General features: G+C 37.8%; 1 protein-coding gene across 1 annotated transcript; it reads right to left on the bottom strand.

Moving 5' to 3' along the window:
* Positions 1 to 15,575: 15,575 nt before the first annotated feature.
* On the bottom strand, positions 15,576 to 16,930 carry LOC103973365 (uncharacterized). Its single transcript, XM_009387914.3, has one exon. It carries the CDS (start codon positions 16,665 to 16,667, stop codon positions 15,711 to 15,713), a length of 957 nt encoding a protein of 318 aa, XP_009386189.2. The 5' UTR covers positions 16,668 to 16,930; the 3' UTR covers positions 15,576 to 15,710.
* Positions 16,931 to 18,584: the final 1,654 nt, after the last annotated feature.

Consider the following 18,584-nt stretch of genomic DNA (forward strand, 5'->3'; position numbering starts at 1 on the left):
AATTGTTTTCTCAAGCCTGATACCATGGAACCTGCAATAATTCTCAAAAGGACCCCTGTACTAACTACCATTATCTGATCGAATACACTTTAGTTTTCTGCCAGTTTCTCTTTCAACACTAACATGAAACTCCTTGAAAACATCAAGTACCTGGTCTTTAGATTTCAAAGCAAAAGCCCACACTTTTCTAGAATGGTCATCAATAAAAGTAACAAAATAAAGAGCACATCTAAGAGTTATAGTTTGCATAGTACAAACATCATTATGAACTAAATCAATAACATCTGATCTTCTAGATGATGGATATGTATGAAATGCAACTCTATATGTTTTTCCAGCTAAGCAATGATCACAAGATTTAAGAGATGTACCTTGCAACTCTGGTAAGAACTGCTTTCTAACAAGAGTTTGAAGTCCCTTCTCGCTGATATGTCTAAGCCTCTTATGCCAAAGATCTATACTTTCACCTTTTTGAATTGCATTAATCTCCTTTGTGTAGCTTAGCTTCCATGACATAAAAAGAGTTAAGTTTCTTTCCTCTTACCACAATCAGAGAACCTTTAGTGAGTTTCCATTTACTTTCACCAAAATAGTGTGTAAAGCCCTCATCATCAAGTCTACCTGTAGATATCAAGTTAAGATGAATATATGGAATATGCCTTATATCTTTGAGTATCAATTTGCTCCCAATACTGGTCTCTAAGCAAATATCTCCAATACCCACAATCTTAGATGTACCAATGTTTCCCATTCTGACATTACCAAAATCACCAACAGTATAAGATCTAAAGAAATCAACATGAGAAGTAACATGAAATGAAGCACCAGAGTCAATTACCCAATTACTGTCCTGAGCTACAAGATTAACACAACCTTCATCACAAACAATAGTGATATTACCTTCAACAGCAACTGTATTGGTCTCTTTCTTATTTTTCTTCATTTCATTTTGTTCTCGCTTCCAAAACCTACACTCTTTCTTCATGTGACCTAGCCTGTTATAGTGAAAGCATTTTATATCTCTTCTAGACTTGGATCTTCCTCTATATCCATGTGGATTTCTGCTATGACTTCTTCCACGTCCTTCTTGTTTTTCAATAACAAATGCCTTAGAAGAAGATTCACCCTGTTCTTTCCTTCTGGCATCTTCATTTAGCAAACTGTCTTTAACCATATCTATAGTTAGAGTTCCCTCTGGCGTGGAGTTGCAAATAGTCACCACATACGTTTCCCAATTTTCTGGTAAAGAGCTGAGAAGTAATAATCCTTGCATCTCATCATCTATATTCATTTTCATAGCAACCAACTTGTTTGCAAGACTCTGAAATAGGCTTATGTGCACAACAATGTTACCACCATCTTTATACTTCAAATTTACAAGCCTTCTGAGGAGAGAAATTCTATTTCCCACTGTCTTTTTCGCAAAGAGGTTTTCTAACCTTTGTCAAACAACATCAGCTTTGGTTTCATCTGAAATATGCTCATGCAAGTTTATATCCATACATCTTCTAATATAGGCAATAGCTTTTCTATGTTGAACTTCCCATTCTTCATCGTCCATAGTAGAAGGTTTATCTTTAACTTTGATAGGCTTATACAAATCTTTGCAATAGAGTAAATCTTCCATCAGACGCCTCCAAGTGGAATAATTTGATGAGTTCAATTTAATCGTACCATCTGACTGCTCCATTTCAATCACACAAGAAAAACTAGTACCAAACAACTTGTTGCTCTAATACCACTTGTTGGGAAAAACCTGTTAAAGCAGAATATTCTTTTCCCTCTTTGTGTATCAAAATGGGTTCTTCATCAAAATACTAACTTGATATCCAAATGAAAATATCAACTAGCACAGCATAAACAATAGAGCAAAAAGTCAATCACATAGTGAGACCAAATCTTTTAATGTGGAAAACCCAATGTGGGAAAAACCACGGGACCATAGTCCACCTCAAACTTTCACTATCAATAGTAATGATAACAGGTTTATAATAGGTCTTCTCTAGAATAACTAGAGGATCAGAATAATATCAAGAACATAGATCTTGGCTCTAGCATATCATCATATAGGATGGATCGTTCAAAAGATAATTTTAGGTCTCACAGAATGGATATCGTAGGAAAGTATCTTAGAGAGGATAAACTGTAGATCAACACTATTAAGATTGTAGAGTTTGCTGCAAGGATTCTCCACATAAAATTTGGGTCGAAACTGACAACGTTTGGCCACCGATCGTCAAGCAGAAAACTAAGAAACCTAATATTTCTTTTTCTATTTCTCTCTCCTCTTTTCTCTGCACGTCGCCTCATGGTGCACGCTCTAATCTTTTTCTCTTCCTCATTTTACCCTTTCTCTCTCTATTTCTTTAATTTATTTGATTTGGGCTCAAATGACCCAATTTGTCCAAGCCCACATATGGGTTGGACCCAACACTTCCCTAGATGGGAAGGAGACCTGATTGGTTGGATCTCACGCGCGGAGCGATATTATCAATACTACAAAACTGTGGATACATCCATGGTAGAAATTACGACTATACATCTTGAAAAGAATGACATACAATGGTTTAACTAGTTTTAACACACTCATAGAGTCCTCTCATGGCGACAATTCAAATGACTATTGATTTGCTTCAGACCAACCGATTACGAGAACATTGATGGACAACTAGCAAAAATCCAACAAACCTCCACCATTCAGGAGTATCAAACCAAGTTTGAAAGGTTATCTAATCAAACTCGTGATTGGTCTGAAAAATAGCTATTGGGGACCTTTATTGAGGGCTTGAAGCTGGAGATCTGAGGAGAAGTTAAAGCGCGATAACCACACACGCTTATGGCAGCCATCTCTTTCGCACGACTTCAAGAGGAGCGATTGAACCATGAAACCCGGAGGACTAGGATCGCTCCTCGACCTACAATTCTGAAACCATCAACCCCCCCCTACTATTAACCGAGTACCTGTTGAATCTCGTATTTTGATAACAAAACCAATTGATAAGTGTTTATGATTTAATATGCATTTTGAATGATGCAGGATGCTTCGATCAGGGAGATACAATTAAAGCATGAAAAATCATGTTAGGCCGGGGGAAAACATGTCAAAAGATTGGACGTCACACTAGTGGATCGGTCGACGTATCGATAGAAGGCTTTGGACCATGGATTCGGGCACTAGGCCAAGAAGAGCGGATATTGCACCAAGGATATCGGAGTTGCGGAGTCAACTGACCGATTGGGTAATAGGCCGCAAGAGAGGACGATGCACCGAAGAATCGGACGAAGCGTCGAGGGACTAATGACATGCCAGACAACATGATTAATGCTTAGTATTAATTGTCTAGATCAAAGTGTGTTTTTACATGTGCAGGATTAACAACGATAGCAAGGCATAAAGCAAAATTAAGTCTCAAAGTCAAGAACGTGATTTCATTGGGAGTTCGAGAGTTCGTTGGAAGTCCGGACGTTCATTGGAAGTTCTATAGGAACTAACCGAGAAGTCTCGGAGCTTGCTAGAGAAGCTCGTCAGAAATCATTAAAAAGATTGTCGTGAAGTCTGGGTGCTTGCCGGGAGTCCGCTGGAATATTGCCAAGAGATCGTTGAAAGTTCGCTAGAAGCTCGCCGGAAGAAACTAGACTTACATACTTGTTTAGCTTAGGAAATGTCTTAGAATTCGTAGTTAGCACATAATTGGGATTGGAATTGGGCCAACCCAATTATAGGCCAATTGGGCCCATGTAAGGACTATGTTGGGCCTAATGAAAGGCCCAAATAGTGACCCAAGAAGTGGCATTATCGTGGCATAGTCTCCGAGACTGTGTTAGTGGTGGTACCGCTAGTCTGGGCAGTGGTACCGCCTCTGGTAGGGTGCCAGGCGGTGGTACTACTAGTCTGGGCGGTGATACCACCCAATGGCCTAGTGCCAGGCGGTGGTACCACCTAGTGCAATGTTATTGTCAAACTAACACTAGTGGTGGTATCGCCGACTATAGGCGGTGATACCGCCCGAATCTAGGAAACCTGGGATGAGATATTTTTAGGCTCTAAGTTTGAATCAACTTGAGGCTTATAATTGTTGAATCTCGTATTTTGATGATGAAACTACTTGATACATGTTTATGATTTAATCTTCGTTTTGAGTGACGTAGGATGCTTCGATCAGGATGAGACAATTAAAGCAGGAAAATCATGTTGTGCCGAAGGTACATGTCAGAAGATTGGACGTCGGGCCGGTGGATCGGTCGACGAATCGACAGAAGACTTCGGGCCGTGAACTCGGGCATCGGGCCAAGAAGAGCGGGTATTGTGCCAAGGATATCGGAGTTGCGGAGTCAACTGGCCGATTGGGCAATAGGCTGCAGGAGAGGACGATGCGCCGAAGAATCGGACGAAGCGTCGAGGGACCAATGACATGTCGGACAACTTGGTTAATTGCTTAGGATTAATTGTCTCGATTGAAGTTTTGTTTTGGTGTGCAGGATTAACTACGATGAGAGTAAGACAAGCAGCAGGTGTTGCGCCGGAGTCAAGATCATGATCACGTTGGGAGTTCGAGAGTTCGACGGAAGTTCGGACGGTCGTCGGAGGTTCAGCGAGAACAGATCCGAGAAGTCCAGAAGCTTGCCAAGCGAAGCTCGTCGGAACTCGCCAAGTGGATCGTCGCAAAGTCCAGGAGTATGCCGGATGTCCGCAGAAGGATCACCGAGGGTTTATCGGATGATCGACGGAAGTTTGCCGGAAACTCGCCGGAAGAAGCGATTGACGCATCGGAGCAAAGCTGCAGAAGTTGTCTTAGAGTTAATCGTAGTTAGCACGATGATTAAGCTTGAAAACGGGAGGTGATCCCATTAGCTTAATCTTGGGGCAATTGGGCCCCTGAAAAGATTCAAATTGGGCCGAATGGAGTGAACCATTCGGACCCTGATTGCACCAAGCGGTACAACCGCCCAGGCCAGGAGGTGCAACCGCCAGGGCTGCGTCTCCCAGCCAGACTGGGCGGTGCAACCGCCCAGAGCTCAGTCTTCGAGCTAGACTGGGCGGTGCAACCTCCTCTGTCAAGAGGTAGCACCGCCAGAGCTCAAGTTTCGAGCTCTGCCAGGCGGTGCAACCACCGAGCTCAGTCTTCGAGCTCTGGCAGAGAGGTGCATCAGCCTGAGCTCAGTTTCGAGCTCTGCCAGGTGATGCAACCACCGAGCTCAGTCTTCGAGCTCTGGTAGAGAGGTGCATCAGCCTGAGCTCAGTTTCGAGCTCTGCTAGGTGATGCAACCACCAAGCTCAGACTTCGAGCTCTGCCAGGCGGTGCAACCACTGAGCTCAGTCTTCGAGCTCTGTTAGGTGATGCAACCATCGAGCTCAGTCTTCGAGCTCTGGTAGAGAGGAGCAATCGCCTGAGCTCAGTCGTCGAGCTCTGCCAGGCGGTGCCACCTCTCCAGTCAAGAGGTGCAACCGCCTGATCCCAGAATTCTGGGATTTGATCGATTTGATCGTTTTGAGCTCCAAATTTGAACTGGGTTGGGGCCTATAAATACCCCACCCATTCAGCACTGAAAAGATACAGATCCACACCGAATTCTTGATCTTTTCAGTGATTCTAAGAGCTCAAATTTGTGTAAAGTCCTAAAGTTCTCCTCCTTCTGTTCTTCAAGTTTTGAGTTGTAAAGAGAGGAGAGAAAGGATCTGTAAGGGTTGTCTCCTGAGCCTGTCAAAAGGAGAGAAACTGTAAAAGGGCAGTTAGCCTTCGCCCATTGAAGGAAGGCAGCTAGTTGACGTCGGTGACCTCGTCGGAGGAGGAAGCCAAAAGTGGAGTAGGTCAAGACTGACCGAACCACTCTAAATCTCTGGTTTGCTTTTACCTTGAGCACTTTATCATTACTGCAAACCTCCTACATTGCTACTGCCCTCTGCGCCTTTACGAACGAGTTTCTAAGCTCTGATCTTTCAGAATCTGCATTCAAACGTAAATCGTGTTTTCGTACGATCTTCACACTGCAGTTTACGCTTACATTCGGATTCCATTTATAACTGCAAATTGCTTTCTACGTAAAACGCTTTTCAAGGTTCAAAACTGCTTTTAGACGCAAAACTATATTTAGACGTAAAATTACGTTTAGACGTAAAACTGCGTTTAGACGCAAAACTGCGTTTAGACGTAAAACTGCGTTTAGACGTAAAACTGCGTTTAGACGTAAAACAACGTTTAGACGCAAAACTGCGTTTAGACGTAAAACTGCGTTTGGACGTAAAACTGAGTTTAGACGCAAACTGCGCTTAGACGCAAACTGTGCTTAGACGCAAACTGCGCTTAGACGCAAACTGCACTGTGATTCTGCTTTTATATCGAAATCGTTTTTATCGGACGAACGCAGCTTTCGTTTTTAAAATCATTGTAAGATTTCCGCTGCACTAATTCACCCCCCCCCCCCCCCTCTTAGTGCTCTCGATCCTAACAATAAATACCTCTCTCATCCTTGGTTAAACTATATAAGACTTGAGAGTAAAAATAGAAAGAAACGCTGTTGCAATCTTGTGTGAACTCTTCTCAAAAGTTCTAAGTGTTAGAATAGTTTGATAGACGAGTGAGTGGGGGTGTAAGGGTTATCTCCTAAACCCGGTAAAAGGAGAATTGAGTTATAAAAGGTGGTTGGTCTTCGCCTATTGAAGGAAGACTGATAGTGGATGCCAGTGGCCTTGACGGAAGAGGAATCAGTGAAGTGGATGTAGGTCACGACGACCGAACCACTATAAAAATTTGATTTGCATTTCTCTTAAGTAATTTACTTTAACTGCAAACTCACTTTAGTTGCTTTACATCCACTACGCTCTTCCGTATGCTTTCAAAGTTATTACCTTTACGAAACGGTTTTTCATCGGAAATGGATTTAATCGCAACGAAGTATTAAACCGACGTAATCTTTCCACTGCACTAATTCACCCCCCACCACCAACACACCGCCCCCCCCTCTTAGTGTCAACTCGTTCATAACAGTTGGTATCAAAGCCTCGTGATTTCTTATTTGGTTTAACACCCAAGATAAATAGCTTTTTTCTGCCTTCAAGAGGGACTTTCTCTCATTCGTCCTCCCTTGTTCAATGGGACGGACTACATATATTGGAAAACTCAAATGAGAGTTTAAATTTGAGTATTATGGAAAATGGTTTTCGAATGTCTTCTCTTCCAATGAACCATTGGAATGATTTGGAGAAAAAAACTTTTTCTTTAAATGCTAGAGCTATGAACGCTCTATTTTGCACTTTGGATAAAACTAAGTTTAATCGGGTTTCTACTTGTGAAATAGCTTTCGAAATATAGCACACTCTTGAAATTACACATGAAAACACTAGCAAAGTTAAAAGATTCGAAAATCAACTTTTTAATGCATGATTTTGAACTTTTCCGAATAAAGCCAAGTGAAACCGTTATTAACATGTACACCCATTTTATGGATGTCGTCAATAATTTAAAAGCACTTGGTAGAAGTTTTTCGGACTTTGAACTTGTAATCAAAATTTTATGTTCTCTTAATTAGAGTTAGGATTCAAAAGTAATGGGTATTCAAGAATCAAAAAACTTAAACCATTTACCAATTAAAGAACTTATAGGGTCTTTGATGACCTATGAAATGACGTGCAATGCATGTGAAGAACTTGAGAACCACCTTCCAGAGAATATAAAGGATTTTAAACTTAGAACAATTGAAGACCATTCGAGCATAAGCTCAAGTGATGGTGAACTTGAACTCCTCATGAAATTTTTAAAACAAGAATCAAAAATTAAAAATAAACTAAAAAATAAGAAGAATGCGACTTTAGATAAATCAAGCTCATCTAAAGACGAGAAGAAAATCAACAAAGGTGAGGTGGCAAACTACGCCTTAACGGCTTTCTACAATGAGGTAAACAACTCAAACGAAACTCCCTTAGTTTACTTTGAAACTCCCTTAGTTTAAAAAATTATGTAAATTTCTTTTCGAAAATTGCATGTTTAATGATGTAATGAAAATGTAAAAAATTGGAATCATGCTAGTAATTTTGAAAATGATAATAAAAATTATATGTTTTATGTTAAAGGAATAAAATGTTAGATTTAAATCTAATGATAATCTTATGTATATTTTTCAAGAAAAAATAATGTATATCTTGATGATTCTCGTATTGATTTTTGACTTTGTTTGAAAATGCTTTATGCTCAATGAAACCATGATTGATGAATATGGTTTATGTTTAATGATTTCTTTGACTTATATGCCTTATCATGATGAATGTTTTGAAAATAAATATTTGTATCATGCTTTATGATTTTTATGAATAAGGACATGACGTAATGATTTGAAATCATATGTTTTGGAATTAAAATAATAAATCAAATCTCTTGTTTAAAGAAATCTTATGTTTAATATGTTATACTTTTTTGGTCTTGATGGTTTTTATGACGAAATCTACTTTTCGATCCTAAAATGATGCATAGTTTTGACATAAGAACAAATATTTGGGCATGCTAATATAAAGTCAATCACACAAATTGAAACTAAAAAAGTTTAGATATCTTTAAGAATCATTCAACATTATGTTCAATGAAACCATGCTTGATGCCTTAATGAAAATGTAATGATGGTTTGAAAGTATGCTAAACGAGTTTATATTTCGAACTTATGCATGATAATTTTTATAATCTTTTCAAAGTTCTTTTTTAGTGTTAATGAATGATGCATGGATTTGGCATAAAAGAAAAGAACATACATGTATGAAAATCAATTAATAAGTTGAAACAAAAAAAGAGAAAAACATTTTTCTTACAAATTTTCATTTTCTTGTCTTATCGATTTTTCATTAAGAGACCAATAAAATTATTTATGCCATTTTGAATCTCTTGAAAGAAATGTTGAAATTTTGATAATTTTAATTTGAATGAGTTTTATCAAAATCATGATCTTGGTTTATTGGAATTACTTGAGATTTTTATTTTTGAATCAATATCTCTTCTTTGTACTCCTATGATCTTTTTTTGGTATTTTATTTAAAGAAGAGATTTACTATATGAATAATGTCTTTTGGTATTTAAGTGGTCTTATCCTTCATGACATGATCTCTTTGTATTTATGGCTTATATACCTTGAAATGATTGAAATATTTTGCACCATTATGTTCTTCCCTTATTCTTTCTTATTTACAATGACAAAAAGGGAAAAGAAAATAGCTAACATCTCAAGAGAACCAAGTTTGCTAGCTTGAATAATAAACTTAGACATATTAGATCTCCCAAATGCATAAATTCTTCTTATACATTTTTCGAGTATGATCTTTATTTCTTGAATTTTAGACTTGATCTTTTATTTTTTTATGATTGAAACATTGATGATATGAATGCATGAAATACTCATGATATTGTTTTAATGCTCTAAAATGATATAAATTTGCTAGCTTATGAGTATCGTGTATGATATGATGATTGATTTATTTTTAGTATCATGCATAGAGTAAGGATGATATGTAAAGTTTTAAAATTATGCATGTTGTAAATTGAAATTATCATGATGCACAAGCATATTGAAATAATGATTGAAACATTGATGTAATTATGAATGATGATTTGATATTATTCATGCAATACTTCAACTTATGATAATGATACATGCAATGATAAAATATTCATGATGAAAAATTATTTTGATATTCATGACTTGATTTTTCATCTATGTTATTTTACCTTTGTCATAATTTAAAAATTATTGTAAAGGAAAAAAGAGATACAAAATTGTATCCTTCCTTTCTTTTTTACAATAACAAAGGAGGAGATAGCTAGCTTACTAGCTAGCTTGCACAAGTCAAAAAGATGCACAAATCTTGCCAACTTTTATATGTGTAAAATTTGCTAGCTCACAAATTCTAAGGAGAAAACTTGCTTGCTTGCTAGCACATCTAAAGAGAAGATGCAAACATACTTCATGTAGCTTGCTTCATGTAAAACATTGTATCTTGCTAGCTTTTATCTTGCATTATTTTTCAAAAAACTTGCTAGCTTTCATATTTCAAAGAGAAGTAACACTTGTCAAATTGCTAGCTTGTATGTTGTAAAATAATATAAAATTTTACTCGCTTGCACTTTGCAAAGGAAGCAAAAATGTTACTTCTCAAAAGAGAAGAAAGAGCTTGCTATCTTGCCTATCTCAAGAAGCAAAACTTGCAACTTGCACAAATCGCTAGCTTACACACTTCAACAAGAAAGCTATCTTGCATTTGCTTTTGAAATTTTGCTAGCTTGTATGTTGTAGAGCATGCTATCTTACTAACTTGCAAAACTAAAATTTTTGCTAGCTTGCATGATGATAAAAATAGAGATTATATTTATTATACAATGATTTGAACTTGTATGTCCAAACACTTGACAGTTGGAACTTCTCCTTTTTGTTGATGACAAAGGGGGAGAAGTATGATTATGTTATGCATGATGACATGTTACAAATATTCATGATAAAATTTAACTTGAATTCAAGGTTCTATTAATAAGGCATATTGATAGGGGGAGTTTGTTTAAACTCTGGGAGTTAAGGTTAACTCCGTTATTAATTGGTTATCATTATTAAAAAGGGGAAGATTATTGAATCTCATATTTTGATGATGAAACCAATTGATAAGTGTTTATGATTTGATCTGCGTTTTTAGTGTCGTAAGATACTTTGATTAGGATGAGATAATTAAAGCAAGAAGAATCATGTTGGGTCGGTGGAACATTTTAGAAGATTATATGTCAAGCCGGAGGATCAGTCGACGTATCGACAGAAGGCTTTGAGCCATGGATTTGGGCATCGGGCCAAGAAGAGTGGATATTGTACCAAGGATATCGGAGTTGCGGAGTCAATTGGCCGATTGGGCAATAGGCCGCAAGAGAGGACGATGCGTTGAAGAATCGGACGAAGCGTCAATGGACCAATGAAATGCCGGACAATATGATTTAAGCTTAGTAATAATTGTCTAGATCGAAGTGTGTTTTTACATGTGCAGGATTAACTACGATAGCAAGGTATAAAGCAAAATGAAGTCCCAGAGTCAAGAATGTGATTTCGTTAGGAGTTCGAGAGTTCGTCGAAAATCCGGATGTTCGTCGGAAGTTTTACCGGAACCAACCGAGAAGTTTAGAAGCTTGCCAAAGAAGCTCATCGGAACTCGCCAAGAAGATCGTCATAAAGTCCAAGAGTTTGCTGGGAGTCCACTAGAACATTGCCGAGAGATCATCGGAAGTTCGTCGGAAGTTCGTCGAAAGCTCGCTAGAAGAAACCTAGACTTACGGACTTGTTTAGCTTAGGAAATATCTTAAATTTCATGATTATCACGTAATTGGGATTGAAATTGAGCCAACCCAATTAGGGGTCAATTGGGCCCATGTAAGGACTGTGTTGGGCCCAATGAATTGCCCAAACAGTGACCCAAGAAGTGGCATCATCATGGCACAATCTCCGAGACTGCGTCCGGCGGTGGTACCGCTAGTCTGGGCGACGGTACCGCCCCTAGCAGGGTGCCAGGTGGTGGTACCGCCCAATGGTCCAGTGCTAGGTGGTGGTACCGCCCAGTACAGTGTCAGTGTTAGACTGATACAGGCGGTGGTACCGCCCAAACCTAGGAAACCCGAGATGAGATGTTTTTAGGCTCTAAGTTTAAATCAACTTGAGACATATAAATACCCCTCTCATCCCTGGTTAAACTATACAATACTTGTGAGTAAAAATAGAAAGAAACGCTGCTGCAATCTTATGTGAACTCCTCTCAAAAGTTCTAAATGTTATAATAGTTTGAGAGAGGAGTGAGTGGAGGTGTAAGGGTTATCTCCTAAACTTGGTAAAAGGAGAATTGAGTTGTGAAAGGTGGTTGGTCTTCGTCTATTGAAGGAAGACCGATAGTGGATGCCGGTAGCCTCGACAGAAGATGAATCGGCGGAGTGGATGTAGGTCACGACGACCAAACCACTATAAAAATCTAGTTTGCATTTCTCTTAAACAATTTACTTTAACTATAAACTTACTTTACTTGCTTTACATCCACTACGTACTTCCATACACTTTCAAAGTTATTACCTTTATGAAATGGTTTTTCATCAAAAACAGATTTAACCACAACGAAGTATTAAACTGACATAATCTTTCCGCTACACTAATTCATCCCCTCCTCTTAGTGCTGACTCGTTCCTAACAAGTTGATCTAGGGGTGAGAAAGTAATAGTCTTTTAGAAATGATCGACACTTGTATAATACGTTGAAAGTCAATCCCTACCTAAGATAGTATCAAAATCTAGAAACTTTGTAAAATAAGATCTACTAGCAAATCATATCTTTCAATAGTATTGATATAATTTCTAAATATGTGATCAACTATCAAAGAGTTTTCAACTAGTGTTACTACCATTAATGCATTACTCATTGTCTCAAGATTCTTATATAGTCTTGTAATAAAATAAAATAATATAAAAGAATGTATAAAGCCAAAATCTATAAGCATAGAAGCAGATACACCACAAAGTATAATTATATCTTAAACAATAGATCTCGAGGCTTTAGCATCTTGATGGGTGAGTGTATAGACCCTCGCTTAACCTCCCCTTCTAGGTCCTAGATATTGTTGTCCAGATGTTTACTATGGAACTTGGCATTGATATTGCTTCCATGGATAGTCCTTCAACATGTGCTTTGATTGTTGACAAAAAATTATACATCCTATCCCATGAGGCATGAGGTGAAAATATGATCAATCTTTCTATAGAAATAACATCTCATGGCAACTTAATTATTGAGAGCTCCTGCTTGCTAGTGTCTAGACTATCTACTCTTGTCTTTTTTTGAGGGTTTAGAACATGATTCCTTGTGTGTAAATGATGTAGCACTAAAAGATCACTTTTAATCCTTCGCTTGTTATAATTTATTATCATATTTTTTCACCACAAAAGCTTGATTGAAAACTTCAACACATATTGGTATAATCAATATAGCAAGGACTTTCTAAGCAACGGACGAAGTTTCTAACGAGCCTTTAATATTCATTAAAGGCAATATGTGAAGAGAACTAGGTCAATTCAGTGAAATAATAATCATATTTTATTACAGTCCTACTTTACTAGTAGATACTAAGGAACTCTTGTTACTTCTCAAAGCGAACTGAATCAGGGAAGAATAGCTCACAAAATATATTCTTAAATTACTCTGAAATTACCACATTGCCTCTTGCCTCCAACATTCTCCTTTTTTATGTCTATTAAATATTTATCTTCCCTTCTAAAATAAAAGAAACGAAGGCACATTTTGATTTTTCCTACACTTGATAACTTCAAATATTTTTTTCACTTGAAAAATCGAACGTTTAATAAAGATTGGATCTAGTTTACCCTTAAATATAGGTGGTTCTAATATCTTAAAGTGATCCAAAGTATTATTTCCATCTCATGGAGTTCCATCTTGCTCCTCCTAACACTCAAAGTAACTTCTAATAGCATTAAGGACTCCTTGTACATCATCTGAAGCATTAACATGTGCTAAAGTCTGAGGTGCATTATGTAGTGTTGGAGAAGCTAACACATAATCAGTGATAAGTATATGTAAAAATTGAGTTTGTTCTATGATACGTAAAACTTCTAAGTTATGATTTGCTCAAATACCTTTTTGAGTGCATAAGCCAATAGCATTGTGACCACAAGCACCCCAAGCAATAAGACTACTATTATCTTAAATTGACTCTATTACTCTTATAATAGGTCAAAGATAATCATTTATCAAAATCAATCGAGAGACTTGAGCACCTAAAATAGGCTTAGAATATGCATTGATACCATAAAAAGATATCACATCCTTAAATTTTTTTTAAGATTATAATATCTTTTTACTAGTACATCCAAAGCCAAATAAATAAATATCACTTTATTAATATGATAAATATTTATTATAATTTATTTATTCATTAAATTACAAGTCAAAATAGTTATAGACTTTATTAAGAAACATAGTGATGTTAATTGGAAAATAAATCTAATTAGCTTTACCTAGCATTAGAGGAACATCTAGTGTTATTAAGAGACTGCTTTGAAATAAAAACAATAATAATAACGCTAAGTAAGAACCCTTATAAGTCAACTTTATAATGAATAATGATCAAAAGTCAATCATGTCATCCCAATAGCATATATCAAATACCCGAAAAAATACTCTCCTAATAGTGGATAGAGAAAATAGATATAGACAAACTCAATCATGGAGTGGTGTCTCTCATTTGCCAAAGTGGGAATAGCCTACTAATCCCCAAAGAAAATCACCCTACTTGCTCTCAATAGGGAAGTAACATCCTCTCGTATTGGTCATATCTATATAGGGATAAAATAATATATTAAAACATCTCCTTCAAATATCATTAATGTCAAATAATATCTATTAGCCTCAAATGACTTGAACCCTAGTTCAATTAGTCCATGAACTCGATTTAGCTAGATCCTATCTAACTCAATCATTAATCTTTATTTAACTAGTTTAGAACTATCCTGATATACTTTGGACTAGATTGAGTTCAACTTATCTTAGACTTGAATAAGTTAAATCAATTTAGAATAATCCTGAATCGATCTAAACTGATCAAATTTAATTTGATTCAATTAATATTTATATCCAAATTAAATAAAATAAAAGCAATAAGCTAGACTACATAATATTAGATTAAGTTGGTCTAACCCATGTATTGCTCATGTGCATTGATTGTGCATGTACTACATCAAACTGGGTTAACCCATAGCCCATGAACTCATCATGTGCACTGTACATGAATACCCATGTTGAGCTAGGCTAAGCTAACCTATAGGCTTGGGCCTAACCTATGGGTTAGGCTTGGCCTAATAACTGGGCTTAGCTTGTGGCTCGACTTATGAGTTAGCCTTGGCCTAGTAAGTGGGTGGCTTGACTTGCAAGTTTTGCATGCTAATTGGTTTGAATTTAAACTTTAATCAATTCTTTCAAATTGACATCATTCAATTATAATAATAAGTTATTAAAATAATAATAATAAGTTATTAATAATAAGTTATTAAAATATAATAAATAATAATAAATTAAAAAAATAAATTGCATAATGAGAAAATAACATTCTTAATCAAGTATTGTATAAATCTAACAAAAATCAAATATCATACATTCAAGATAAAAATCTTAGAAATATATATGATAAGAATAATTTCAATATATTTTAATTATAAAATAAAATTCTATACCTTTAGATGGATAAAAGAATATTTTAAAAACTTTATATAACATGTTTTAATCTAATAATAAAATTTTTGAAATTTAAGGAAATAAAAAATATTTTAAAACTATATATAATATATTTTAATTTAAAAAATAAAATTTTAAATATTTAAAAGCATCAAAAAATTTTATTTTTCAAGAAAACAAGGAACTTACCTCTCCTCGATGCAAACTCTTCGTTTGTCCCAAGAGAGCACTTCAGATTTTTTTTATTTTTATATTTATTTTTATTTAATTTACTAACAAAAATGATATCATCTATTTTGAATGTTGAATAATTATTTTTTAAATTTTATTAGTAAGAAAGAAAATAAAAAAGCAATACCGATTTGATTACAATATCTATAATTATAATAATATATTATAAACAGATTCCCCCACACCATCAAACACACCTCATTTTATGGTGAAAAAAAAGAAAAAAAAAGAAAAAGAGGAACTCGGTTTTATGTCGTCCCTTCTATTCTTGCGTGAGTCAACCCCACGCACGCATCCACGAAGTCGTCGTTGATGAAGTCTGTCGAGAACACCTGCAACCGATCGGCGATCCCCCTCCCGACGGCCTGCGCAATGAACAGCCTCGCGTGGCCTTGGATTCTCCCCGTCACCGGTCTCACGCACACCACCGGGTTGTCCGGTTGCGGCGTCACCGTGTTCTCCACCCGGTAGAAGTACTTCCTCGACGCATTCGGCTGCTGCTCGCCCAGGCGCTTCAGGTTGTTCTCGAACTTGGTCTTCGGCAGGTCCGTATCGATCCAGTGATCCTTCAGGAATCCCCCGCTCCACAGCGGGTCCCCCGGCTTCGGCGCCGGCGACTTCCGCGGCTTCCACACGCAAATGACCCGCCGGGGCAGCAGCTCGGCCACGGTCTTTTCGAACACGGCCGCGTCCTGCGGTATCAGGTGCTCGCCAAGCTGCTCGACGAGGTACTTGTCGAAGTCCGGCGGGTCCTCGTGGCCGAACTCGGTCCGGATCTCGAGGACGACGATCTCGTGCTCGGTCTCGGAGAGGAACCGCTTGACGTCGCGGATCACGACGTCGACGCCGTAGGTGAGGAGGATGCCATGGCAGACGCGGTGATCCTTCTGGACGCGGATGTCGAGGACGCGGGCACCGCCGGCGAGCTGGCGGTAGACGGAGCAGGACTGGCACTGGGCGAAGGGGCGGGAGATGAAGCGGAGGCCGATCTTGTCGGTGGCGGAGTCGTGGGTGCCGGGCCAGACGATCTGGTGGACGCGTAGGTTGGCAGGGCCAAGGGCCGACATCCAGGTCTTGCGGTCGGCGGGGCGGTAGTCGCAGCCGGGGAATTGATCACCCGAGCCCTCGAAGAGCTCGATGAGGGCCAACTTCTCGGCGGCGACGGACTTTCGGCGCTCAACTTGCTTGGCGAGTTGGGCGCCCATGGTGGTGGTGGTGGTGGGTGGAGGGGTAGAGGTGGGAGAGGGACACCATCGTAACACCGTTATATATGATAAGATAATAGCAAGAAATGTGGGATGTTTAGGGGTTAATTTCTTGTTTTTTAATTATAGTCTGTTTTTTGTGCCTTTAGTGTTGGGTTTGTAGGGAGTTAATATTTATTGTTGTGGGCATTGGGCGGTGGTGACGTGTTCGGCCGTCCGTGGAAGTCTCCCTTGTTGTATGTGGGCCAATGATTGGTCCGATTGCTTGGAGTTCTGCGAAGAATGTTGTGGGGCTCGGAAATTTCAGTGTGGAACGTCGGGGGAGGTATTTTAACCTTGATTAATGCGAATCGGGCTCGTGGTTGGCGCGGTTAATGCGAAATTGGCTCATGGTTGGTGCGACTAATACTCGAATGTTAATTTGCCTTCTCACATATTTCTCGAACCACACAGGTGCAAAGCAATTAAAAAAAAAAAAAAAGAGAAAGAGAGAGTAATTTATAATAAAAAAATTCTAGCAATAAGCTTTTTATCATAATTTATTTTTATTATTTTTTTTAGATTTTTGATAAAAAGAGTATAAATCCAACTACGAAGAGATAATAAACTTTTCTGATACTCTCTCCCATCACCACACAGTGTCATTGTTTTTCTGATACTTTCACACCATCATCGGATTTGTACTCTTTAAGCCTCTATTTTATATGATGATTAGTTCTTGTCCTCCGATCGAATGCCCTCCGATCATAGGTGGAGCTGATCCAAAAGTATATCAATAATCATGTCACTATAGTAAGGGTGTATGTATCGTTCACATGTAAAGCTCAAGAGCTCAAATCATATATCTCTTCGCCGAGCAGGTCATAACCTTTCTCTCCCTATCGTCACCTGTTGCCCCATCCTCAAATCTACTCCACCATGGACGAAGTAATCATCCAAAGATTTGAGCATGACACCATGGTGGTGGTCTCATCGGCTTCCTCTTCCTCCTATAGCGTCGATGCAGATATAAAACTGTGCTGTATGAGGAATAGGAGATAAAGTGGTGCTTCACTGGCACAAATGTCTCATTTTTTTTTTCTCTTTCTCCTTTGGTGTTAATGTAGATACCTCACTATTATGTCTTCTCTTCTTTCTTGTCGTCAATGTTTAGATCGATAACGACAAGGTTGATCACTACTATAACAGTCATCTACGATGCTATCATCGATCACCACTATTAAAATTATCTTTTTACCAATTATGTTTATGTCATTTATGCACATGATGTCACATGTTGTATTTTCTATTGATAAAACCGACGATGTTAAGAGAAAATGAGGTTAAATATTTTTTTTATAATTATAAAAATTTTAATATAAATTTTGTAAATATGAGAATCAAAATACTAAAGAGATCTAAAGATAAAAGTAATATGTAATTACCTCATTTGGCGACTGTCCCAACCCAACCCAATTTAAAGCCTCATTTGGCCCGTTTAATCTGATTGGCGCGTTGCACGTGACACGCTGACAGCCCCATTACTCAGTACTACGCCTTGTTCCAAAGATACATATTTAGATTCATCCAACTGCCGTAAAGCATTGTAATCGACAATCGACATGATAACATAATTATATGCACATTCATTTCCTTCGAAAACGATAATTACTACTAATCATATCATACATATTAGGATTATTTGCAGTAACAATAGTACGTAAATGTATCAGCAGAACCCGTCTACGTCGCCTCAGCATCGCTGATACACAGGACGGTTCCTCGAGATATGTGGCGCCAGGACAAAGGGCCAAGAACATGATGACACGCAATTGATCATGAGGCCCTCGTAGCCGGCTAATAAATGATCGTGAAGCTCCGTGTCGGTGGAAATTATTGTTGCATGTACAATGTGCAATATGGATTAGTATGGTTTAG

This window comes from Musa acuminata, chromosome BXJ1-7 (assembly GCF_036884655.1).
Source record: "Musa acuminata AAA Group cultivar baxijiao chromosome BXJ1-7, Cavendish_Baxijiao_AAA, whole genome shotgun sequence".
Classification (NCBI taxonomy): Eukaryota; Viridiplantae; Streptophyta; class Magnoliopsida; order Zingiberales; family Musaceae; genus Musa; species Musa acuminata.